The sequence below is a fragment of the Paralichthys olivaceus genome, chromosome 22 (assembly GCF_024713975.1).
Source record: "Paralichthys olivaceus isolate ysfri-2021 chromosome 22, ASM2471397v2, whole genome shotgun sequence".
Classification (NCBI taxonomy): domain Eukaryota; kingdom Metazoa; phylum Chordata; class Actinopteri; order Pleuronectiformes; family Paralichthyidae; genus Paralichthys; species Paralichthys olivaceus.
In genome coordinates, this window is record NC_091114.1 from 5,091,457 (window position 1) to 5,117,637 (window position 26,181).

General features: G+C 39.3%; 1 protein-coding gene across 10 annotated transcripts in view; it reads right to left on the reverse strand.

The window, feature by feature from the left end:
* nrxn2b (neurexin 2b) overlaps nucleotides 1–26,181 on the reverse strand; it is a 618,875-nt gene that overhangs the window by 406,899 nt on the left and 185,795 nt on the right. For all 10 annotated transcript variants that reach the window (XM_069519278.1, XM_069519277.1, XM_069519272.1 and 7 more), the window contains one exon: nucleotides 15,121–15,138. In XM_069519278.1, coding sequence (XP_069375379.1) covers nucleotides 15,121–15,138 — 18 coding nt within the window. The remainder of the gene's footprint in view (nucleotides 1–15,120; nucleotides 15,139–26,181) is intronic.

A 26,181-nucleotide genomic window follows, 5' to 3' on the forward strand; every position in this document is an offset into this window, starting at 1 on the left:
GATGAATAAAAACATCGCTGAGAGTTGGAGTAATGTTTTCCGACCTCCTCGATCTTTCTTTTTCCGATCTCACTACTTCTGTCTCGGCTTTATCCAAACTTCCCCTTCCATCCTCCATTTATTCTCTCTTCACCCTTTCCCCTCCCTTTCTTTTTACTCTCCCCTGCCCACCCCGCTCTCGCCCGCTCTCTTCTGATCTGTAAGGCTGCTCATGTCTCTAAAGTCACCCTAATCTTACAACATCAGCTCTGTAATGCGTCTCATTATGAGTGGTGGGCATGGCAATCAGAGTTATAAACCCTCGCTCTCCTCCAACCTTCGCCTCCCTTAAATCCACTTTAATTCAAGCTCCTGAGTGCTCCGGCGGGTGGGGGTGGGGGGTGGGCATATTCAAGGCAAAGACTCCAGTATCGTTCAACACATACTCACGCATTCCAGCTAGATAGAGATAAATACGCCATTGGAGCTATTGGTATTGGTGCCTCCATCACACCTCAAATAAGATGGCCAGACTGCAGAGGATTTACACGTGTGGATAAGAAAAGCTCACAGCCGGTGACAATGTGTTAAACCATCACTGCTGTTCTGCAGGCTGTTGAGCACATACACATTTGACTTTAATTATCATGTCTTTGTGTTTTCAGCAAATGTAGTCCTCCATATGGCTGATTCTCCCATACAACTTTTTAAGTATATTCAATGTGCTTATGTGTGTGTTAAACTGTCTTCCTCTCCAGGAGCTAGTGCTAATTAGAAAACATCTGAAAGAAAAAAAATAACTCGAAGAAAGAAATAATAAAGCTATAGTCACCTATAGAGGAGAAAATGTGTGAGTGAGTCAGGAAGTGGTGGTGTTAGCATCGTACTTTTGGATTTTTGTGTGTGTGTGTGTGTGTGTATGTGAGTGTGTGTATGTGAGTGTGTGCTTATAGGATGGACAACACTGCCACTGTATAGTCAGCTGAATACTTTACTCAAACTGCATTTCTAGTTCACCATCTGTCATTTGGAGAACACAATCTATATCTTTATGTATTGTGAAATTGCTCACAAATCATTGTGAAGGAATCAAAGCTGGAAAAAAAAAATAATTTCAGGGCAAATTGCAGGGGTGCTAACTCAAACTCCACATTTTAGGTGTGACTTTGCTCTGGTGCTTGATAAAACCGCTAATCCTCCACCTGAATCGATGTTTATGAAATGAAGTTAAGCCACGCTTGGTGGCAAAAATTTGATATTGAATGATCTCCTGCACCCTCCTATACTTGATGCGGTGTGGAAGGTTACCTGCACACAAAGAGAGATGAAAAGTACACACAGGAAAAAAGTAGAAACTCACAAAATAATTGAGAGATTTTGAAAAACAGGACAAAGAAAGTATGGCCCACTTCATCTGCAGTGACACAACATGCTTGGAAAAAAAAAAAGTGGACGAGGGACACAATGAGGCTGAAAAGAGGAGAAGTGTTGCATAACAGTTTTGTCTACATTAATTAGCTCTCAGGCAACCGAATGTAAGCTTCACAGTTAAATGGGAGAAAAAGGAAAGACAGAAAAACACTGCACGGATATCTAAAATATCTCACACCAATGTCTGTCCCTGATGTTGCCTTCCTGTCTTGGATTATGTTGCGATGGCAGGTTTCATATGCTCCAACATGCTGTACACTGTCTGTCACTTGAAATAGTGAGAATCAAATTGATATTATAGTCCACAAATGTAAAATAAATACTTGACTATTATTTATTATGTTTCATGTATAGTTCTCACTCATATATTTCTAAGATTGGTTCCTGAGATCCATGTCTGAAAAACAGCATGTTCTTTTTTTTTTTTTTTTTCATAGTGAAACTGACAATGTTGTGTAATTCTGCTCCAAGGAATATTCTATTTTATCTCCATAGTCACTAGGCACATATGCACAGAGCAGACTCGTGCAAACACACCCTCACACACACAAACACAGGTCAGAGGAGGAAGATGGAAGGAAGAGCAGAAGACATTCAGGTGAATGATTATGACTGTTTTTGTCAAGGATCTATTTTTAGCAAAACTATAGAAACTAAAAGCCGCCGTGCGACTGTAGTACGTCTATTTGCTTCTGCGTTGATGTGTGTGTGGGCATCATGTAGGCACCGGCAGGATGACGCACTTTTTATGATGTCATCTGTCCTCTGGAACAGATTGCATTTAATTGGTCGGTCGTTTCACAGCCGCACGCCTTCTTTTAACAAGCACATCTATCAATCACAGACACACACACACACACACACAGTTCAGTAAAAACTCAATCATCTCTGCTGCAGAGCGGAATAGACTTAACCTCGCACTTCACTTAGGAAGTACACAAAATTTTGTGTGAGTGCTTCATATGAAACTGAGGACTCTTAGATCGGACATATGCAGATATACCAACATTACATAGTAGCTCCCTTTTTCCATAAACACATACTCTATTGCAGCTTTGGGTCCTTGAAGTCTTTCAATGCTCAGTGAGGCCCTTCCAAAATGAATCCTATTGTGACTGCGCAGCGATACATCAACCTTAACCTCGTAGTCTTGCTGTGTCCTACCTCCTAGTTTGCAGGCCTCAGTAGCACAGATAACACTCCAGGTCTACCAGCCAGCATTTATCACCTCTAAGTACCAGCCCACTAGACACTTTACTTTGGTGGAGGAAGAGCTGAAGGAGTTTGGGAGTGCACTGATATTTTTTATTTACATAATTTATCCCTGGAGTAGTTTATCCCTGAAGATCTCCATGACAACGAAAGTATAATGGAGATCAATGCTGACTCCTATGCAAATGATTTGCTGACCTTCTTGGGTATATGGACAGTTCTCATACCAATCATTTCAAAAGATGCATGTTCATTACATCCTGAACTACCAAAACAAGATGTATGAGGTAAGCAATTTTACATGTAATATGATGCAGACATTTTTGTGAGAGAACAATTTTGTCCTCACACAAAATGAACCTATCAAGTATGTAATCTACTTGAAAAACATATCTCTTGTTACCCAGCAGTCATCTTTGCCTTTACATTATGGCGATCATCAGACCTGATAGTAACATCGGTCCTGGTGTGTACTGTGACCGGTTGCATTTGCCTGCTTCATATGCAAATATACAAATATGTAATTTGTGCTTAGATTTAACCAATTTATGTGGTGATCATTGTTGATAGTGTGGTGAGTAGTGAGGGGAGTAAAACTGTAGCAGGTCAGAGGGTGAGAGCTGGATTCTACACAGCTTAAAGAATGTAGCCACATTTCCTGAGGGTTTTTTTTTTGTAATCGGATCTCTAGATGCGTTCAGGGCACATTTAGGTGTGTTCAGACCAATACTTAGTGCTGATCACTTATGATCTGATTACTCAGGATGGATCTTAATACCACGTCTGAACTGGGTCAAAGTGATGAGCAGACAGTTCCCCTTCTCTCACACATAAAAAAATAATGAAGCAATAACCTGAAACTGGAATGATGACAAATAAGTCTGGAAGTTAAATAACTGAGCTGAGCAGATAATACATTTAAAGATTCAGACTCCAGCACACAGGAGGAAAGAAATGACCAGCTGCATGTAAACGTGTGTTAGAAATGGGTTAATGGAGTGAATGTCAACATTAATTCCGAGCCTCAAACCAATTTCTTCTGGTGGGCAGATTTCTCATGTGCATGTAAATGTACTCCGTGCCTGCTGAAGCAGTAATGTGCGACAAAGCAGCAAAGGCATGCATGACTTTGGAGACTTTTCTACTCCCTGTTCAAAGTGATGCCAAGCATGATTCTCTTTTCCCTATCAAGTCCCCATGTTGTTTGAATAGCAAATGCACTTGTGACCATCTGAGCAGCTTTGGGCATGTTGGTCTTATAATTAAGTGTAGTCAGGCTCATTGTTGGCAGCAGAAAACAACTGAACAAGTGACCAACAGTTTTAAGTCAATAGAATGTTCAACTTAAAGTATCTCAGTAGACCAAGAGATTTCCAACTGCCAATTTATATCTACCACTTTCATGAGGCAGTACTAGTATTTAAAAAGACATGTTTCTTCTGCGGAGACACATTATTTCTTACTACCTGGCATATCTGCCTACATTGTATTATTCCACCAAGGTGTGAGCACAAATAAATCAAATGTAAAAAATACACCTGAATAAATAAAACCTATTAATAATTAAAAGTCTAAATACAACACAATTGGACCACGTGCCAGAAACCCTTTTTTCCAGTTACACCATCAACAATGTGATTGGAATGTTCTTGTGTTGTGTCCTTTGAATGTTGAAAAAGAGCTCTATGTCTTTTACCCATCTCTCCCCAAAAGCTGGTTTATGACTTTAGCTACTTATAATGTACATGTAGAGACATATATAAAGAATGGAGCGGCTACGATAAAATCCTGTGCCAGCCATTGACATCCGCTTGCTTGTGCACCATAAAACAGCAGAGCAGTGATGCGGCAGCCTCAGCCACCCTACCAACGAGGCTCCTGGCCCTTGTACTTGGCACTGTGGAGTTCTTTTATGCTGGTTTATGAGATTGGATATAATATACACCTGGCTGCTGCAATAGAGGAATACAGACTTTGTAAAAACCCTCGGAGTTTCCATATTAGGTCACGGAAATGGGCTTTGCAGAACATAAAAGTGTAGGAAGCTTTCCCTAAAAGTACAATTTATAAACTGCTTACTACAGAATGTATATACATATACTGCAGCATGTATGGAAATGTGATACGATAGACACAGATCTAAAAGAAATGTATAAGCTCTTGCCTATTTGCATCGACTGCATATACTGTCACTGCCACTTAGTGATGCCTCGCACATGGCTTTCATGAACATAATGTCCCGACACCATTACAGCTTGCATATCAATGGGCTACATACATGCAAACAGAGAGACTTACAAGTGATCAAAAACACCACAAAGCTAAGCTGCATACATTCATCTTAGTTAAAGAGGCTGGGATTTGATAAACAATACATTCCATGGCCATGTTTGTCTTAGAGGACAGAAACCCTCAAACTGTGCCAATGTTTACATTAGACACATACATGTACTTGCAATGGCAGCCCGTCATTCAGTTTACCCTCAATTCTATGTCTTTTTGATAACGACGACCTTGATGACTCTCCCACATGACAGTTTAGCTAATTAAAAGAACTCATATGTTAAACAGTAACGGTTCCTTTATGAATTGAGATCATTTAGATTTTAATCCTTTGCGTGCATGTGTCTCCATAGCAGTGTATGGATCATTTCTCCCGGAATAGAAGCACTTGTGCATGTGCATGCTTTAGCTCCATGCCAACTGTATGTGTCCTGCTGTGTGTATGTGAGTTGGGTCATATCCAGACAGGTTGATTCATGGGCCTCATTCCTCCTATTGGGATCCCTATTGATCAGGCCGACGGTGGGCTGCTGCCGACTGTGGCCAGGAACCACAGAGCAGTTATCGCTAACAGATACACAGTGGCTACGGCATGATGGGATCCATGGGCCCTGAGGCCTCGTAAAGGGGTTGTGATGATAACAGAGTAGTTGTTTTGTTGTGCCGTTATTTCTGAATTTGTAAAATAAGTTTAAAGAAGTGAGATTGCATAGGGTCAGATGTATATATTGTTGTTGTTTTGCTTAAAGAAGAAAAAGGAGGGCAGTTGTTTCCACTTTAGTCTGGTTGGTTGGTTTCACTTATTTGACAATGCTCCACCTGGGCAATTGATCTTTGTCTCAGTGTTGACCTAGCGGTTTTAATCCCAGGGCAGTAAATGTTTAGTTTTTTGTCTATAATGCAGCCTTTCAAGCCGTCTGTCACCTTTTCCCCATGAGGTGACAAAAAATATTTGTTTTCGTTCCTGCCTGTGCAGTAAAAAAAGCACGTAATATGATTTTGTTACATTATCGCAGGTCTGATCATATCTTTCCTGTGGCAATATTAATGTGATATCGGCCTTGGAGCCCAGGTTATGCAAGATAGAAAAACAGAAGCAGTGTGTTTGTGAAGCAGCTATATGTGCCAGAAGCTCAGTGTCTGTCATGATGATATCTTCACGATAAGCATTGCTGCAATATGCTTTAAATTTACACAATTTGATATTTAAATGAGCGCTGGTAATGTGTTTTAGTCTGCACAACCGTATTTAATACACCAACCAATATATACCCATTAATACATGTCACTCTCATTGTTTGCTGTTGTGTGTTTAATTGTACTTTTAAATATATAAATCAAATAATTGCATGTAAATGTCAATGTATAGGTAACTGTGGGAGTTTTTTCTCAATGGCAGTATTTAGAAAACAAAATCATATACGGACGGCTTAGTAAAGGTGACACACACACACACACACACAAACTGCATGATCAAATTACAAAACATTTGCAAAGAACAATAAGAAACATTTTCCTCAAGCCAATTGTGAGTGTTTAAAAGACGTTGGTGCTGAATTACCTCAGCAGAGGTAGTCTTATGTCTATCCTGTGCTGTCTGTAGGTTTATTATATGGAAATCAAGAAAAAATAATAAATGTATGCAGTGTGAGGAGTGCTGCAGTTTTTGTGTCTTGTGTTACAGGATTTGTATGATTGTAGGTTAATAAAGAAACTTTTTGGTCCAACTGTATGACCTCCACTTGGTTGACAGGCAAATTAACTATTAATACCGTCACATATGAAGTAAGTTGTCTGAGCAAATGTCTTTTTCCCCTGAAAAACACTCAAAACACTTGAGTCACAATTTTAATATCTTAATATGAGTCCGAACAGCAAATGTCTCACACACACTTATCTCAACACTGTGCTGCTGTGTAGAGTTCAGAGGTGTGTGCACACTCGATTAGAGTCTGCAGGAGTGGACCGTTTGCTGCTGATTCTGTTTGCCATCGCCTCCTCAGACCCACAGTCGCACTGTCTCGACCCTGAGGCAGAACACAGACCAGAGCGGATCTGTGTGTGTGTTTGTATCAGTGACTGTGTGGGGGAGACTAGAGTGAGGATATGTATGCCAAGTGAAGGGATTTTTGAATTTTCTGCAAAGGAGCACCAATTACACTGCAGGCTGGAGACACACCTGTTCTTTTTTTATTTTTTTTTTACGATTGCATTATTAATCTAATTGTTCACATACTCCTCATTGATTGATAAAATTCTGAAACAGGCCTCAGGCAACTGATGAATGGTGGAACATACACGTGCACCCACTAAGGCTTTTTCAACATTTCTGCTGTTCAAGGATATATATTTGCAGGTTTCCATATTCTCTATTAAATCAAACTGATCTGCCACCAGATCAGGGTATTTGCGGACTGTATTAGCTCCTCTTAAAAACTCTCCACCATACAGCCTCTACCATTCATGAGCAAGCTGCATCTTGAAGCATGTGCAGTGTTGATTTCTGAGGATGTAGATAACCAAACAAATGGACATAGAACACATGAAGCAGCTATCATGAGCACATACACATTTAGTGTAAAGCAAATATATGTCCCGCCTAAACATTACCACAAGGATTGGTTATTGTTCATTTCACCAAACATGGTTTTGTAACTGGATCCTTTCACCTAATCGACTTATGCTATTCATGTTTTCAATTAAGTTGTAAAATGGAACTTTATAATGTTTTAAACCATTTGTTGACAAGCAGCTGGGAGCCTCTCAGCCCTTTCGACATCTCATACCATGCATGCTAATTAAGATTAGGTGTTGTCAGAGTAATAGTGGAATAAATCAATGAAAGTACAATTTTTACCTCATATCTTTTTACACTGAGAAAACTGATCCCATAACATTTCTTGTTTTGCCTCACAAACATCATATGTTTTTCATTAAAACACACAAAAAAAAGCCACACCCTAACAGGCTCCATAACCACCATTAAATCCAATCTGATTGGATATCATCCACAAGAAATCAACAATAACATAGTGGACTGGAAATACAGTTTCTTCTAATAAAAAAGTAAAAATGAATCTGTCCTCTTGTAGTGATCTGTCCTATATTAATCACTCTCAACATCAGATCCATCAAAACAGGAAACAAATGTGATCAAATCAAGGAATGAATGTAGTCAGTTAAAGTCATACAAGTGAAAGTGCACTGATGTGTATGTGTGTGATGGCCTGTGATAATATATGCGATTGTCCCTGGGCAGTACCCAGCACCAGCTGTTGGTAATAAGCTGTGGCTTTTAATGGACGCTCCCTGTAAGCTGTGGAGCTACAGGGCACCAAGGCTCATCTACAGCGGCGGCCTGGCACTATACTTAGTAAACACGCCTGCTGCTCCCATATTATAGCCACATTAGTCTGCCCCCTTTTTTTCTCTCACATACTAGCTCTTCCTCTACCCCCTCATGGAGTCCAATCAACCTAATAGATCTGCAATGAACCTGCCGAGCATTGTAATGAGCCTTGAGTTCGAACAAACGCCGGAGGACATTGTGTGAATCAGTAGCAGGGAGGAAATATGAATAGAGATAAGACGTTTCTTAAAAATCAGGGATTAGCTGCAAGGTTAGGTTGAGATGGAAAGATACATTGTAGATGTCTAAGGTTTTGTCCTTGTAATTCTGTAAGTGTCTTCCAAAAGTGTGTGCGTACATTAAACAAACTCTTTTACACATTAGGTTTTGGATCTCCTCTGGCTTTGTATTCATAAACCTACACTCACTTTCCCATGGGATGCAGGTTTAGCTCACAGTATGTCACACCCTGCTGCATCTTAAAGAATCTCCAGACCAGCTTGGAAACATCACCGCTGTCTTAACCTCAACATCTTTACTTTTTCCCTTATCCTTCTGTAATTTGTGAAAATAATAATTGGAAAACACTTTGACGGGAAGGAAGTGGGCTCTGTGTTCTGATCTCTGAACAAGATGGAAATATTAAGTCACATTTCTTGAGTGAGAGAAATCAAATGAGCGTTGGTGGTCTGTGCAACTTCTCTTTGATTTAGGGATTAGAGCTATGGACTGTTCATTGCTGTCTTAACAATTACTCTGAGGCTAATGGAAGCGGACGCTGCTAATCTTCACATGCTGGCACCAATGTAGATCTAGCAGTGCTCTTCATTTCATATCCCTGGTGTGTAGTCTTGCACTGCTCAGCTGAATACACTAAGCTCAACGATTACGCACTATTAGAACATCACTCATAGCAAACCAACACAATTTCTCAGCCTTCAAGATATTACAGTTTAATTTATTTGTTTGAGAAAAGACAAGGATGAAATATATCGGCAGCAAGTTTGAGTGATTAACACGTCAAGGCTTTCAGTCTGCTAAAGGCAGAATATCAACAGAGCAATTGGAGAGTCACTGTCAGCAACATAAACATTTTACAAATCAGGATTTATTGTCATCAGTGTTAATGATGCCATTTCTAAGCCACAGCACAGTTGCACTGAGTATACAGCCAGACAGTTGTGGTTTTATATGCTGGGAGAAAGGGTCAAACATGCAACTCTTCTTCCACCGAGCTCCACATCTAGTCTGACTTGTCAAAACAACTGTTTCCAATCCTGAGTATATAACCTATCATCCAAACCATCTCGAGCCAGAGGGAAAACCTTATAAACACAACTATGTCAGCATGTATTTAGTCCCTGGTCCACATTTTGTGTAGCAACAACAATAGAAGCATCAAAACTAAACCTGAAAGTAGGGAGGTGGATCAAACAACATAATATACTTGTCAAAAACAACCTGTCAGGAAACTCGTGGGTGGGGAATAAGCAAGACATGGTGTCCACTGGCAATTTGAAAGAGAGCATATTCTACAAAAAGAACATTTTGTTAAGAACAAAATACATTTTGCCATTAGTTGCAAATTAAATCTCACCAGGATCCAAATGTGAGAAGCATCTTAATCCCCGAGGAAAGTGAGCATTTTTAAATGGACTAATGGGCACATGAATGTGGCGAGTGTTCTTTTAACTGAATTAGAATCAACGGGTTACACTACTACAACTCTTCCATGCCTGTCTATTGTTTTACAATCTATACAGCTATGCAGCCTATCCGCATTCGCTGCTCCATGTTTCTGCTATTTAAGCCACCGTTGTGTTAAGACACAGTCAAGCATAAAATGGCATAAACGGCGCCTCAAATGGAGCAAATGAGTGGCCGTTTAATTGCAGTGAGCTAAACTGGTTCCCTGTGGTAAGGTGTGAGAGTCAGATGCCTTGAGTAGTAATTATCTCAGGTAGCTATCTCATTACCACCTCCTTTAGTATGTAAATGTGACCATGGGTTTAGTTGTTATATTGTGAATTGGACATTTTGTTGTGCTCTTCTGAGGCTGTGCTGTTTATCACCAGATAGGGGGAAATAACTTAAGTGCCAGCTGTGTTTCCAGGGATAACACAGAGTCTTAACTATCTTTGTGTCTACATTTGTGATCCATGTATCGTAGTAGCAGCCAGGTCGCTACTATCAAACAGAACATTGCCTCACTGTGCAGCACTTTAATGATCAAGGTAATGAAAGGAATTCATAAATTATTGCATATAATGGCAAGGAAAAGTCAGTGAACCCTTGGAATTTGCAACATTTATTTAAATGTTGTCCTAAAACATGGTCAGATCTTTATATAAGCAAACAGCTTATTACAACTAACAAAACAGAAACCGTTGTATTGTCAATTTTAAATTCATCAACAATGTAAATTAAATAAAAGTCAACTGGAGTCAGGAGCTTGCAAATCTCGAGTCCAATAAATGAGACCAGAAACAAGGGGGTGTGGGTTAGGGCGACTGTAACCTATAAAGAAAACAGTATATTGAGTTTGCGATTCACAAGAAACATCTACTAATGTGAAACACGTCTCATAAAAATAAGTCTGAGAGATTTACCCACGAACTGCTGATTTGCATAAAGCTAGAAAGGGTTACGTTGTAAAACATACAAACAAACTGTCTATAAATGGAGTTTATTTAGTTCTGTCTTCTTTTCCCAGCAAGTGGGCGTCCACCTGTGATGACTCCAAAGGCACAACACAGTGTGCCTGAAGTTTGCCTAAAAGGAAGCCGGCACCTCACGACAGGGAAAATGTTTTGTGCACTGATGAAACTTCGGGTTGACTTGTTTGAAAAACACACAGAACTATGCGTGGTGAAATAAAATGCTGAATGCCTGTGTGAAAACATCACTCCATAGTGAAGTACAGTGGAGTCATTTAAGGCTGCTTTGATCTGACATTGCTGGAGTTATCCAGTCAGAGCCCTGATGTTAACCCAGGAGAGATGGTCCGGGATGAGCTCACAGAGCAGTTCACAACAGATAAAGGCCCTTTCAGATAGAAAGCGGACAGCACTCCACCGCCCTTGATCTGCACTATGTTGGCCGCTGGGTTCAGAGCAAAACTATTTTCTTTTATTGTTTCCATATTCTCAATACCAAAAAACAAGCCAACAGTTAAAAACCTACATGACTCAACTACTTGACTGGAAATCATATAATTCAAGGAACTCTGGTGCGTATTAGAGTGTACTTAGACTAAATGAGCTGGGCTCTGGGCTCTGTGAACAATTTTAAGAAGATATCTGAGTCACTTTGGAGGAGTTGATTACTTAGTCACATCTGTAATCGGGAAAAAAGGAGCAATAAAGTTGGGGACAAGGTAACGCAAACTCAGCTTACATTAACTGCATCGGGTTGGGAAACAGTTTGTCCAGTTTGGGTCGGGCTCGATGAGAATTCAGGCAGGTTCAGACAGAAAAAAAGAGTCTCGAGGAATGAGCTCAACTGTGCCGTAGTCGCATCCTATGTGAAAGGATGAGAGTACGCTTGAGCAGTGTGAGTGTTTTATAAAAGCTACATGACATGGGCAATTTTCAAATTTTGTGGGGGTTGGTATGACTTTTAAACATGGAACGTGGAGAAAAACAATATGTTCCACTAAGCATCAACCTCCACTCCAGCACAGAGCAGGAATCCCTCATTTTCTCATCCAAATTGTAGATGTGCGCTTCGCTGAGCATTGGTGCGAGCATGTGTGGTGAGCAGGCCAATCACTTTGCAGCATCAGCTTGAAGAGGATTCTGCTGGCTCTGACTAGCCTGGTGTTGGCATTCAAGGGAAGGAGGCAGCAAAAAGGGAAAGAGAGATGCTAATCATCAGAGCTGAGGAGTACAAGGCTTGAGAGAGACAGAGACAGACAGAGAGATGTACACAGAAATATGTCTCTGCCTCTGGTAATGCCATTTTTTGGAGTCAGAATGAAATTCAGCAATAGGATAAGGATCTCTGCCTTTAGTCCGCCTGTCAGCCTTTACATCTGAGGGACGCCAATTACCTGTGCCAGTGCCTGACTCTTAAGCCCGGCAGTGAAAAAAAGAAACTTGACAATCTACTACAACAGCAATATTAACTTCCAGCAACAACAATTGTCAAACTCCTTGACTGGTATGGAGCTGGATGTGACATTCATTCCAATGTGGGTTTGCAGAGCATCTATTGAATTTTGATAGAGGCTCTGGGAAAGGATGAGTGTCTGTATTCCTGTACTCATATCTTAGTGAGAACCATTTTAAGCATAGAGCCTACAAAGTGAGGACATTTTTTGGAAAGTGAGGACATTTGGCTGGTCTCCACTTCTTCAAAGAGCTGTTTGAGGGTTAATACTTGGTTATAGGGTTAAATTAGGTTTAGGTTAGGGTAAGGGTTAGGCATTTAGTTTGGATGGTTAAGGTTAGGGTAAGGGGCTAGGGAATACAATATGCCGATGAGTGTTCTCACTTAGATTGAAGTAGAAACGTGTGTGTGTGTGCAGGAATGCTCCACTGAGATCTGGCAGTAATTCACTCAGCTGATCAGATTTTCAAAAAATCATATGAGAGCTATACACAGCATTCTGTTTAGACCAATGAAGCTGATTGGACAATCATCACAGGCTGTTAGTGACTCCTATACAGCAAAGTGTGGTTCAGTCAAATAATATTCTGATGAGAACGTTTTTTTTTTTTACAAAAACAAAAATGCACTACGTCATCTACCCACAGCTAATATACTATTCACCACCTAACTGGTCAGGAAGAACATTCAATACATTATTTCTGCTCAATAATCAATGCATCAGTGTCTAAACAGCACTAAAATAAAGTATGAACTGCTCAGAAACATGCAAAAAACCTACAAGATGTGCATGTGTATAAATGCACACATGGCACAACCATGTTGAATTTGCAGACTGACGTAGAAACAGCATGTATCTCAAATGCAAAACCAAATTATCTTCCTCTTCTTTGCCCGGTGGTCTTAATGAAGATGAAACTCAATTTGCACTGGCCTCCCAGATGAAAATTTAATTAGTTTTTTTTCAGTCCTTCCCTGTTTCTGGATCTTGATTCTTGCAGGGTAGTAAGAAATGGGTGTGGTGTCTCAGTATGTGTTCCTACTCTCCCCTGCACCCCAGGGGTGAACGTGTACCCAAACCAACCCTCAATCCCACCCAGGGTATGAGCTGCAGTAAACAGACAAAATGCCACATCAGTATTCAGGAGACATCTGAACCCGGGACCAAACACTCACTGGACAAAGCTTGACAAACACACACACACACACACACACACACATACGCACGCAGACAAAAATATTTCTGTATAAGGAACAGAAGACATGCTTGAATTATCACAGCACAAAACTCTCGGGGGAAAACCTACACCATTGGATTGATTGAAAACATCTTTATCACGCCCTCTTTATCACTGAGGATAAAAAAAGTTTTTTTCTCATTCCATGCTACACATTCTGCTGTGCTGTAGATTACCACCACACGTTCATAATGCATAGAGGGTACTGCAGCGAGACAAAGCCAATTATTAGGAGGCGAGCGATAACACTGACACATTTCGAGTTGGCTGCCGCAAAGTGCTGTGAGCGAGAGTTTTAAACTCCAATCATCTCGTTTTTCTACTGTTTGTGTGAGGTGTTGATACGTCCCATTAGTCTGTCCATCTCTGCTCTCATCCCAGTCCTTTCCCTCAATTCTCCCACCATCACTGATTCCAAATGACATGCTGATTGAAAGCTAGCACACTGTGACATGTCAGCATATTTACAGATAAAGCCTCTGATTGTGTTTTAATAGATGTTTTAATGGTCTAGAGCACTTCAAGCCTGGTACACAATAACACGGAGGATGAAATAGAATTTGCTCATAACTGCATTTCTTACTCATAAGTCATATGAATGGGAAAGTCATTTTGAAATTTAGTGCAATGTGGTTGAGGGAATGCTAAAAGAAAGTCAGCTGCTAATAGGCGCGATCATATGCATTGTACATCAGCATTGCTACTACACATCCCATTTAAAAATGGGAAGCACAGTCACAAGGCACACAGTTGAAAGTCTGAAAGGTGTATAATCAGAATCCACTTCAGGCATATGAACAAATAATGGGGCAAATACAACCACATGCACATCGCAATAAAGGTAGTCGACTGGCATCCATACCTCCAAGTCTGAGTCACTGCAACTGAGCTGCTACATGAGTCACTTTCACAAACTTCATGAACTTGAAAATGACAGAGGAATAACTCATTGAATCCTGGGTCCTGATAAAGCAGGCAGTGCAGCATAACAGCACTGCACAGCACAATGTCATTCACCCAGAATTGTCCCTGTGCTCTCGAACCGGTTAGTCATTCACTGAAACCTTTCAAATTTGCATTTACATTGGAAAGCAATGCATTTTATGAGACTTGCAAAACGGGGGCTAAGGGTTTTGTCTTCTCGCAATAAGCAGTTGGAAATCCCCTCTTTAATATACAATACAAACAAATGAAAGGTAATGTAGTAGGCAATATCAAATAGCTGCAATGCATAAAGAATGGGAGAGAACAGGGGAGGAGGCAGACAGAGAAAAGTGCTGAGTTCAGAAGCGATTTCTATTCAGCAGTTTGTCAAAGGAAAGTCTCATTGTTCATTTAGCGCACCAACTGAAGATAAAAGAGATAATTGGTGTTTGTTTGTGTGCATGTAAATGTTCACAAATATTCCAGCTGTATAATAAAGAGCCGATGGAACCAGTCTGTCACTATGGCAACAGGGTGAGTGCATATAAAAGAACATACAAAAGTGGCAGAAAGTATAGAACCAGGACAACTTACCGGCTTGAGATGAGTCACCTGTGAGAGGACAAAGAGAGAGAAAAAGAAAAGATGGATCAGTTCAACGAGAGGAGCAAAATGTCACTTGAGTATACCTGCTCGCAACAAATGAGATATAACAGCAGGGAGAATTAAATAAAAAAGTCAGGCTGGAAATAGCGTTAAGACGAGTGCTATTCCACGCTTGAGCCGCTAATTGGAACAGTGGAGGAAAGCAACTACCAGGAATAATCAGAAGGCAGAATTCCAATTTTATTAATACAAGTTTTAAAAAATCAGTTGGACTTTCTGAGAAAAGTACAAACTTCTTGACAGTCCACTTGTCTCTACTCTGCAAATAACTCATCCAAGGACTCATTAAAAAAAGACTGTATTGCGTGGTTCCCTGCAAACAATTTTACCTTACTCCAATTACCATGTTTTTGGGACATTTAAAACACTGGCTTATCTTCTATTTCAATCTAGCTTTATTAGGTGTAAGCAGCCTGGCTAGGAGGAATATTGATAACACAAAATAAAATAAAATTATAGAAACCAATTATAGAAATTCAGCATTTTAGTGGCATCAATATGTAGTAACTTCTACTTCATAGCTAATAGGTGCAACATCACTGAGTAGAGATTCTGTTTCTTGTCACGTCCTTTGACAATGACATGGCACATCACCATGCGATGTTTCAGGTAGACTCTACATCATACACAGTTACTGTCAGAGACACAAACAGAGTGACAGACAGCGACAGAGCAAGAGGAGCATGAACAGGAGAGGGTGGCGGAGGCAGGGTGTTCCAAACTAATGTAAAGGATCATCCAATACATCAACCCACAGTTTAATAAAGGGGAGCAAATAACAGGACTAAAACTCCATTTGGCATTCATTCCAATATCCTACAGATGATTCAGTAAATAAATAAGTGTTTTTAAAAAAACATATTTTATATGAATCATTGATCCATGCTGTCAGGTCAGACTCCTAATTAAAGATTGAAGCTGCTACATCAGTTGGCAGGTGTTCAAGAAAATTTTAAAGTAAGTATACAGTGGTTGATAAGATCAATTCTAGATGGAGGGTAGGTCTAACTAACTTGTGACAGGCATAACTTATATTCAGGTAAGTTCAACAGCACACACACACACACACACACACACACACACACACACACAGTGTAATATCTCCACCTGCTGCATTTTTGAAATGCCAAAACAGTTGTCTTGGGCCTATGTGCCTGCCTACTGCAGGACATGGCTTATGTAGTTTTCTGGATTAAGATTGGTTTGTGACCATGTAAGAGACTAATGCAGTGACCATTCTAAACCTGCTTATTTGTAATGTTTGTTCCCTTGGCCTCTGTTAATGCTCCAGAGCTATTTCACATTTATTCCCTGTCCTAGTCCTCCTCAAACAGTTCTACAATAAACTGTCAATTTTCAATTGTTTGTGTGCTAAGTCTATGGTGCAGAGTGAAGTTAGAAAACTTGGTTTATCTACAATAAAGATTCCTTAGTCAATAATTTTCAAAAAATGTCCACGTGTTCACAGCCACAACTTATCAATAAACAACAAATTAAAAGCTCTGTAATTCAGCTCGATACAAACCACTTCAGCAACAAAACAAATGGGTTTTTACTTTGAAGACAAATTCCTAAAAGGGGAGCGATTCTATGAATGTCTCCATAATGGAGATCAGTTAAAGGTTAAAGAGTTAAAAGTTTGTAATTTAATCTTCTGTGTTCTTGATAGTTTGACTTAAAGCCATTCATAGATAAAGATTCATGAAACAAAGCTCAAATGAACACAGTCAGGGAGAGGGGATTTCCACCACAGCCCACAGAGCTGCTGGTTAGAGTTCCCTTATGTTACTGCCAGCCATGAACAAAGTGGCCCATGCAGGACAGGCTGTCATCCATATTGGCGAGACGTCTACCACTACATGTCCAAGGTGAAAAGAAGCCTCTTCAGTCCCAACACATGAAGCAGAGCATGATTGCCAGACAGAGCAGATGGAGCACAGGGCGCTTTGCCTTGCAGCACCGCTCTTGGGCTCGAACTACAGTCCAGGCACAAGAGCTGAGACCGAGCTTAAATGTCCAAAGTGTTAGAGGGAGGCCGAAGCAGAGAACATGCCAGAGGAATGAACGCAATCGATACGCTTCCGTCTCTCAGGTCTTGTTTGTTAATATCCTGGATATTGACAAGGATTTCTCCAACTCCCAAATGGTATCAGCTGCCGTGCTCGTTCTGATATCGACAAACCTGCTCTAAAACCTGCTCTAAATCACTGGCTACCAGTGACACAGACAAGAAGCTAAAGTGAGCGAGTGCATGTGAAGACATAGTTGGCCAAACACAACTCATTCCTTATGTCTTGCAACTTCTCCCAGGCCACAACAGAACAAAAATATAAGCGACATATTTGATCTATGTAATAGCATGTTATGGAAGCTTTATTTGAAATCATACAGTGCAGTGTTTTTATTGATGATATATAATACTGGTGAGTTGATAGGACCTAGGGGTACTGTGTTAAAGTCTCCATGTGGTGACTCCTGCTTGGTGCTCAGTTTTTCATGAATTCTGAGGTGAAGTCTGCTGAGGTGTAGTGACAATACCGGCAATTTCTGACACTGAGTTGGCTTTTTTCTTTTGCCCAGTTACATCTTCCACGCAATTGTTATTGTGTATGGTACCCATCATTACACCCAACAATGCATGTGACTTTTTTTGACCCTCAAGGCATCAGTGAACACGCACGCACGCACGCACAGACACACACTCTTTCGGTAATTCAGTCTCACAGACAAGACGCAGTGACCCATCTGCTGTCGATTTACTTTCCATCTCTTAGCACACTGTCCAACCACCCCTCTCAGCAACACTTAGCTGTCGACCGTTCTTGCCCATAAATGAGAGTGTAGAGAGCACACGACACACATGAGTGATACACACGGCACTAACACACGTGTGCGTGCAAAAGAAACTATTCAAGGACAGGCAAAGGGCAGACTTTTCAAGTCAATATTTCAGGTTACCAGGAAAAAGAAACTTATATGTTAGATGTATACTTGGGTCCATAACGTTTTACCTCATTCAAAGAGGTTATCTTTTCACCCTGACATTTGTTTATTGGTTGGTTTGACTGTAAGAAAGATTATGCAAAATTTGCTGGACGTAACATCACAAGATTTGGTGGAAGGACATAGTATGGATCAGGGAAGCTATAAAATGTTGTCGTAAATTGTCACTGATTTCATAAAGAGTCATTCAATCAGGCACATTTAGAGGACTGATTTCAATAAGTGTGAAATTTGGTGCAGCTTGAAAACATTTTTGGGTAACAATGGGGCCTTGGAGGAGATATACATTCTGCTTAGTGTCATTCTAGATTTTAAAGTTATCCAGAGAGGTGGATATGGTGGATACACACAATCCAGATTACTAGCCTACAGCAGTTTGGATATAATTTTCAAGTTCAAATTTGCTGAGTCATTTTGTTTCCCTGGCTTGCTCTCATGCAGGTTATTGATTGTTCAACTTTTAAATAATGTTTTAAAATTACGGTACAATGTTATAGAGCCCTCATCAGATGTAAGATACAGAATATTGCTGTTTGCTTGATGAACCCTGAGATGAAATATCCGATCCAGAACAACTGACTCAGTTAGTATGAAAAGGGCCGTATGGAGAATAAAGGAGATATTTTGTGAACAATGTCAGAATATTATGCAAATGAGGTCAGAATTGAGAAGGGAGATGTAATATTGTAAGGATAAAATTGAAATTTAAGAAGAAAAAAGTCATTATATTATGAGAATAAAAGCAATAAACAGCAAGGAGAACGTATGATTACCAGAGTTTCATTCCTTCTGGATCCAAAATCTTGAGGTACAATCTCTTTGTTTATTTAGATATAACAAAACCTATTTAGTACCTCCCAGATGTAACCAACGATAAGCATGCAGTCGACCACTACCAAACATTCCCTCCTTCACAACAGAGGTTGTGTTGTTCTTTCTTCAGAATAAACCCATTTTCTTGTTGCACAATCTATTTGGTGTTCTGATACTTGATAATGTGGTGCTAAAGAGCCAAAAGATAAAGACATTATCGGTTGAATTTATACAACAGTATAATTTGATAAAATACTCCACATTCATCATATTATGACTTTACTCTGAAAATCTCAGATTTGTTTTCCCTTAAAGTGGCCCTATTACCCAATCTACTCTGAAAAATCATGACTATTATTTGTGGAGCTTAAATAATGCAATCCACCACAAAAATGGGCAAATAAAGGACAGAGCTTCCATTTAATAGAAGGATTTGTGGCGATGCACTTTTATCTTTAAAAACACAGCAGTTACAAAAGAGCCTGAGTTGAGGAAAAGAGACATTAAGTTAACACAGTTTTATTTTATTCAGCGTAGTCCACTCAACCACATTATGTAGCAGACTTTCATTTCCATAATGGATGTTTGAATGCTGAAATTCTTTATTTGATTACATTTCAAATATTTTGAATCATCTGTAACAAGGTGGGGACAACGAGCCTCTGGCAATGAGAAGAATATATCTCAGCTAAAATTGCTTTTAAACTAATTTGTACATGTGTTGACTATGACCAGCAAGATAACACATATTCAATTTTAAAGTCTGTGCACTGGCCACCTGTCCACTTCAACTGATCTTAGGATCTCCTTATTAGTTTATAAAGCTTTTAATGTCCTTCTCTGTGAAACAGATCTGATCTTTTATAAGCAAACTCAAGACCTGTCTATTCACTTTGGCTTTTACTTTATTAATTTATTTATCTAGCCATACACATTTGTTTGTTTTACTAATGTCGTGGAATTGGTATATCCATTATTTTCTTTTTAATATCCTACTTTACATTTCTAGTTTTACTCTGCCATCTATTAGTATCTTATTTTTGTCCACCCTTCCTTCTCTATTATTGTTCTATTTTGTTATTTTATTTTTTTCTCCTACCTCTGGTGTTTCTTCATTACAATTATATGATATTTTTGATGTTGTTTCCTTCATTCCCCACTTTCTGTATTTGATGATTCCTATCTTAGTTCCTTATTACTTTGGAGAATATCTCAGTTTATGGAATGGGAATGGAGTTTCCCTGATCTCAGGGTCAACAAACTCAGAGTTACCAACTTTCTAACCCCCAGGTGTAACAAACATGGCTAAAAAAGTGTCTCTGTTCAATTCAAGTGCCCCAGCTATGTCACAAGGACGCATAACCAACAGACCTTGTGGCAAACCATAGGAGCAAAATCAAATGTGTCATTGAATGGATGGAGGCTAATTGGTCATTGAGGTAGCTATTTCAAGTGTCCTGGTATTGTGCACGTTAGCATAAATAGTGCTTTCACCTGGATTTACGTACAATACTATACAATTCAAATGTACCTGTATTGAAGACCTTTAATACTCATAAAATCATTTTAACATTTCTATTTCACACAATAGCTTATACAAGTCAACTTGTTATTTTGCCAGTTGACTGCTTTTGATTTAAAGCTGCTGCAGTATGAAATGTCTAGTTTGCATTAGCAGCATTTTATTTCCGTGAATGTCACCACAGACACCCTGTTTGTAATGCATTGATAATATATATGCAATCCTTCCATCAATCCCCAGTCTGTTAACCTCATTCAGCAGCAGATATGAAGTAACAGATGCGTTATTTATGATACAATCTTTGAGACTGTAGCTTTAAAGACAGAGGCAGGAAGCGAGGCAACATCAAGACAGATATAATATAAGGAATCAATGGATTTCCTTTAAAAAATTTTTTACTTAGCATGAGTCCTACAAACTGTTTAATACTTCATTTCACATGCCAGTCACCGTCTATTGACAACAAACAACAGATAAAAAAGTTCCTGACAAGGACTCTTTTACTGTGACCACAGCTATACAACATTTGACAATACTGTGTCAGTGGTATATACACAGTGAGATGATATTGCATTAACTGAACCCCCCAGAGACTGTGGAGGCAAATCTACTCTATCTATCTACTCATACTCTCATACAGAGGTGACGGTCCGAATGCTGGAATGACTTTCTGCCTATTTTCCACAACAGTGAGCAAACAAGGGAATTCTGCCTTAATTGAGATCGTATTACTGGTGGATTACACCTAATATGCTAAATGGACAGAAACAGTGAGCTGCTAATACCACTGTGCTCTCGAGATGTGCTAGAGACAAAATAACCCTGAAATCCAACACTCCAGGTTCACCACAGACAATGACCTGCTGTGGATGATTTTCACTGTTTGCATGGCTTTCCTCTAACCTGGTTAGACTTTAATGGAAGACAAAGTAAAAAAGTTATTCTAGTGAAGAATGGTGATCATATATTCACCAAGCAGTTTAATAGGAACAGTAAATTAATGCTGGAGAGGGCCTCAATTCTTCATGGCATGTAATCCATGAGATGTTGTAAAGAGATGTTGATAAAAACCAGACTGCAATCATATCCCTTGATAGCACAGAGCATATTGGCAGGTGCAAAAAATATACATTATTACTTAGAGTTTTCAGGTTATTGCAAACCTGTTAATTTATGATATGGCAGTATATATATATATATATATATATATGTCAGTACACCAAACATGAGATGATATTTTTGACGCACAAAACTATCACTCAAATGAATAAGGCCACTGGTCTGAGAATAACTTTTTATCATATAACTTATAGTGTTTGGTTGTAATGTTTATAGATTTATTTTTAAATTGAGGGTTTGAATACTGATGTAGACTAATAATGGTTATGGTCAAAGCTTCAAAGTTTCAAAGCATTTGGTTCAACCCTATCCTAAACTGTCCGCTCCACCTCAGCCTTGAATTTCCTTTTCTTGGCTGATAAGAGTAGAACCTCATCTGGTCTTCTGCTGTTGCTGCAGTCGTGTTGTTTGTGTTGTTCATTCTAAGATACTTTTCTGCTAACCACAGTTGTTAAAGGAGGTTATCTGAGTTACCATGGCCTTTCTATTTGTTCCAACCAATCCCGCCATTTTCCTCTGGGCTCTATCATCAACAAGGCGTTTCCATCTGCAAAACTTCTGCTCATTGGTTGTTTTTTTTCTTTGTTTGTTTTTCACACATTTCTGAGTATTTTCTATAGATTATTGTTAATGGAAATAACTAAGAGATCAACAGTTTTATAAAAACTCAAATCAGCCCCTTTGGGAATCAAAATCCAGTCAAGGTCACATTTTCCCCCATTCTGATGCCTGATGAAGCTCCTGTCCTGCACATGATTCTTCAGTCAGTGACAGATTAAAACATCATGTACATTCCTAACAAGGCTTTACCAAGTTTTACCAAGTTCAACATGAGGTAACATTTTCCAGCCAAATGCTAAGAACATTGTGTGTCTAAACTACAGCATTTGAAAGATACCGTATTTTTATTGGTACAGGGCTAAGAGCTCAGTATGTGGCATTCAGTGAATCTGTTCAATTTTCTCTCAAGATGCCACTGACAAGTAATCATCCTCTATCTAGTCTTTAAATAGCACGCCCTGCTTAAATCTAACTTTACAAATTCTGTGAGAGCGACAGTGAGTAAATGAGTGTGAGTTGAACATAGCAGAATCTATATTTATTTCTGTCTGGAGGCAAACAACTGAAGGTATCACAGTTTAAACTGCTCAAGCTTTTTATTTCATTTGCATCACAGTGCTGAGAGGAGCGACAGTGACATTCACCGAAACAGAGTGAGAATATATTTTTGTTTTCATTTGGGAACATGAACCTGGCTTCCATGGCTTAAATGCTAAGCTCTGCAGGAGTTGCATTGTATAGGAACCAACTGGTTACCCAAATAGCATGCATCATAATGAAGTGAGAGAAGAATTCAAAACTTGTGCTGCAGTGACTTTCAAAGCAGTGCATGTGAACAGGGAATAACAACCCTCCATGAATAAGTGAAAAGATAAATGAAGATAAATCCCTAAACATTATTTCTCATTCTGCCTCTTTATCTCTGCGTTGCTGTTTCTCTTTAACAGACTCTCACTGCTGCTTTTGCCATTCTCTCGCTGTTTTTCATATGGAGATGTTTCCAGGAGTTAAAATGGGCCAGAGCCCACCGGAGCTGAGTTCCGCCTCCTCATGTCCAAATCACACCCTGCCGGAGCTGACCTCCATCTGCTTCAACATAATGTCATCATATCAAACTTGTAGTTTTTTATCTACAAGTTTACACAATGGGCTTATTGACGATGTCTCAAACTAAAAAGAGATATTGGGGGTGATTTTGACACTGAAACAACTGCTGATAATGAGGTCTATAGGTTATTCCTATTATTTATCATAATCAAGTTGATCAGTGTATTCATTAGCCTGCCTTGCTTTGATGGACTTGACATACATGACTCGTTAATGGCTGTTTTACCTTCTCAAGGGTTAGGGTTAGATTAGAAACATATATTAATAAGTTCACTTTCAAACACACAAACACTGTCTTTCTCTATGACACACACTATTGACAGTAGTATGCATAGGCAGCACTAATAAGGAGCTTGGGGAGGCAAAGCTTTCCCGTAATGATCGTGGAAATACACTGAAGCTTTGCTGACAATTGTTATTAGGATTCATGCGCTAACAGGCTGCAGTGATGCACGTGTCAGGGTTTGTTAATACCCACACCCACCCGACCCACTAAGACAGTCAATTTTCACCATCGATCCCATAAATATATGCAGTAATCAAGCACCTGAACCATACCAGACCACTTACTGATCTCTCCCACTTACACGTACACACATACTGAAACAGTACAGACTTTAGATCTTAACGGTGAACCTTAAAAATATAGCAGTCAACATATAAGAAGGCCTTTTATTTTTTAAGTCTGACTCCTGGCCTAATGCATCCAAAATAATAGAGTGCAGAGACGTGTGTCAGGTGGTGGTTACTTTATGGTTCCATAATGCAGATTTTAGACAGCCGGATCATCAGTGTAACAGCACTCTGATGAGAAGGTGGAAGGTCGACTTTTATCACAATATTTCTTGATTTTATTCATAACTTTTAGCATTAATATATAAAAAGTTCAAATATCGTTAGAGCAGTGAAGTCTCCTACATTGATTTATGAAGTAATATGATTGATTCTGACTCCTCTTCTGTTGTCCACAACTAATTTACATTCTGTGACAAGTTTCTCATCCATGTCATTAAATCCATGCAGTCATATAAAAGCAGTTAGATCCACTTCAACTCTTTAATCTTGTGCATCATGAAGCTTCTTTCCAACTTTGTTTGCAGTATTTCAGCAGTATTTTTTAAATTACTCAATGCTAATACTGTCACATTACATTTTGAATATGATGCCACGATTTACGACATGACAGAAAGCAGAATTGAGACTAAAACAATGTTATTAATATGGTCACATAAAGAGCTTCATCAAAGTGTATTTAATTCATTGTTTAAAACAGCAACACATGTAATAACTGTATGACTTTATGTGGACAGTTATGAGGAAAATGTGGTCACCACTGACAGGTCACTGTGACCCAACAGAGATCTGTGTTTCGGATGGTTAGTTTAGAAAATGGATATTCCACTTACTACTTATTCTACTCACTCAGTATTCACAAATCACAATCTAGCACATTTTGACTGCTTTTGTAATAACTAGGAATTCAAACTTTCTAAAACAAACCCCCTGTATCCTGAAAAGCAGGTTAATTCATTGAAACCAACAACATCTGAGGTAAAGCAGAACTATCATCTTTGCCTCACTACTCCGCAGCAACCATTCAAGGGGTTAAAATAAACCTGAAAGGAGTGAAGGTATAAAGCAAGCCCAGAGGCCATGTGTGCATTGTAATATCCTACCCCAGAGGAAGGCTATTGTTCTTAAAAGAGAAAAGGAAGGAAAACTGTGCTGTCATCCTGCAAAACCTTATCTGCCACGTGAGAAAGCACCATGAGCTCTCTGATCACATAAGGATGGAGTCCTTCCGTATGCTCAGACGTCCTCTGGACATGAAGCGAGTCTGCGGCTGAGTTTATTGGGCCCTCCACTCAGGGCTACCAGCTCATCAAAGGGGTTACTTAAACAAAGTACCTCGCCGCCACTAACAGATCCAATGTCAAACTGGCCAACCAGTAACGCAGAACAAAACACCAGTCATGATTTAGTTGATGAGACAAATGTTGACCCGCTTTTTCAGGGGTTAAATTTGAAGGTCCAGTTGACAAAATGTTCTCAAGCAGATGTCAAGAACATCTTCAATTGAAATGCATGAAACTAATAAGTACTCAAATATTAATTACATTTAAATCTAAAACAAAGTGTAAATAAGTTCAGCTTGCGTGTCCTTTTTTAATTTTTCTCTTAATTTTAGTTTCCTGTGTGTGAGTTCATCTTACTCACTGATGCAACTTGAAAAAATTGGCTGACACTAATTTACAGTGCATGCTATTAGTCTAGTAAACCAGGGCCTCAAAGGCTTGAAAAGTGGTGACACTTAAAATAGAAATGTTTTAACATTGAATAATCCAAAGTAACAAAACGATCATTGACGGCGTCCCACCTATTAGTGACCTTGGCTTTACGTCACCTTTGCTCTCAACATATTTTCTATGGCTGTTGGTGTTGCGCCTCACAACCTAACATCAAAAATGTTTAATGACACGTTAATATAAAATAGCTCAACCACCCTTGTTAAAATTGAAAGGATCACTATCATCAATGTTGTTTTGCAATCAAGGATACCTTAAAGATATCCAGTAGATAACTACAAGAGGTAATAAAACCAGAGTGTGACAATAAGAATCCAGATAAAAGCAAACAAGTGTGTGACGGATGAACAAAGAAGCAGGATTCAAGAGGCAGCAACATACAGTTCATGGATAAGTTGGTTATACATACTCTAAGTTTATTGACTGACTCTTTCCAAGTCAGGTCGGACTCAGCTCTGCTGGCCCTGTTTGTGAAGTGTGAATATAATGCTTGTTCAATCCTCACTATATCAGCAGCGAACAGAAGTGAAGTAACACTATAACTATTGGATATCAGAT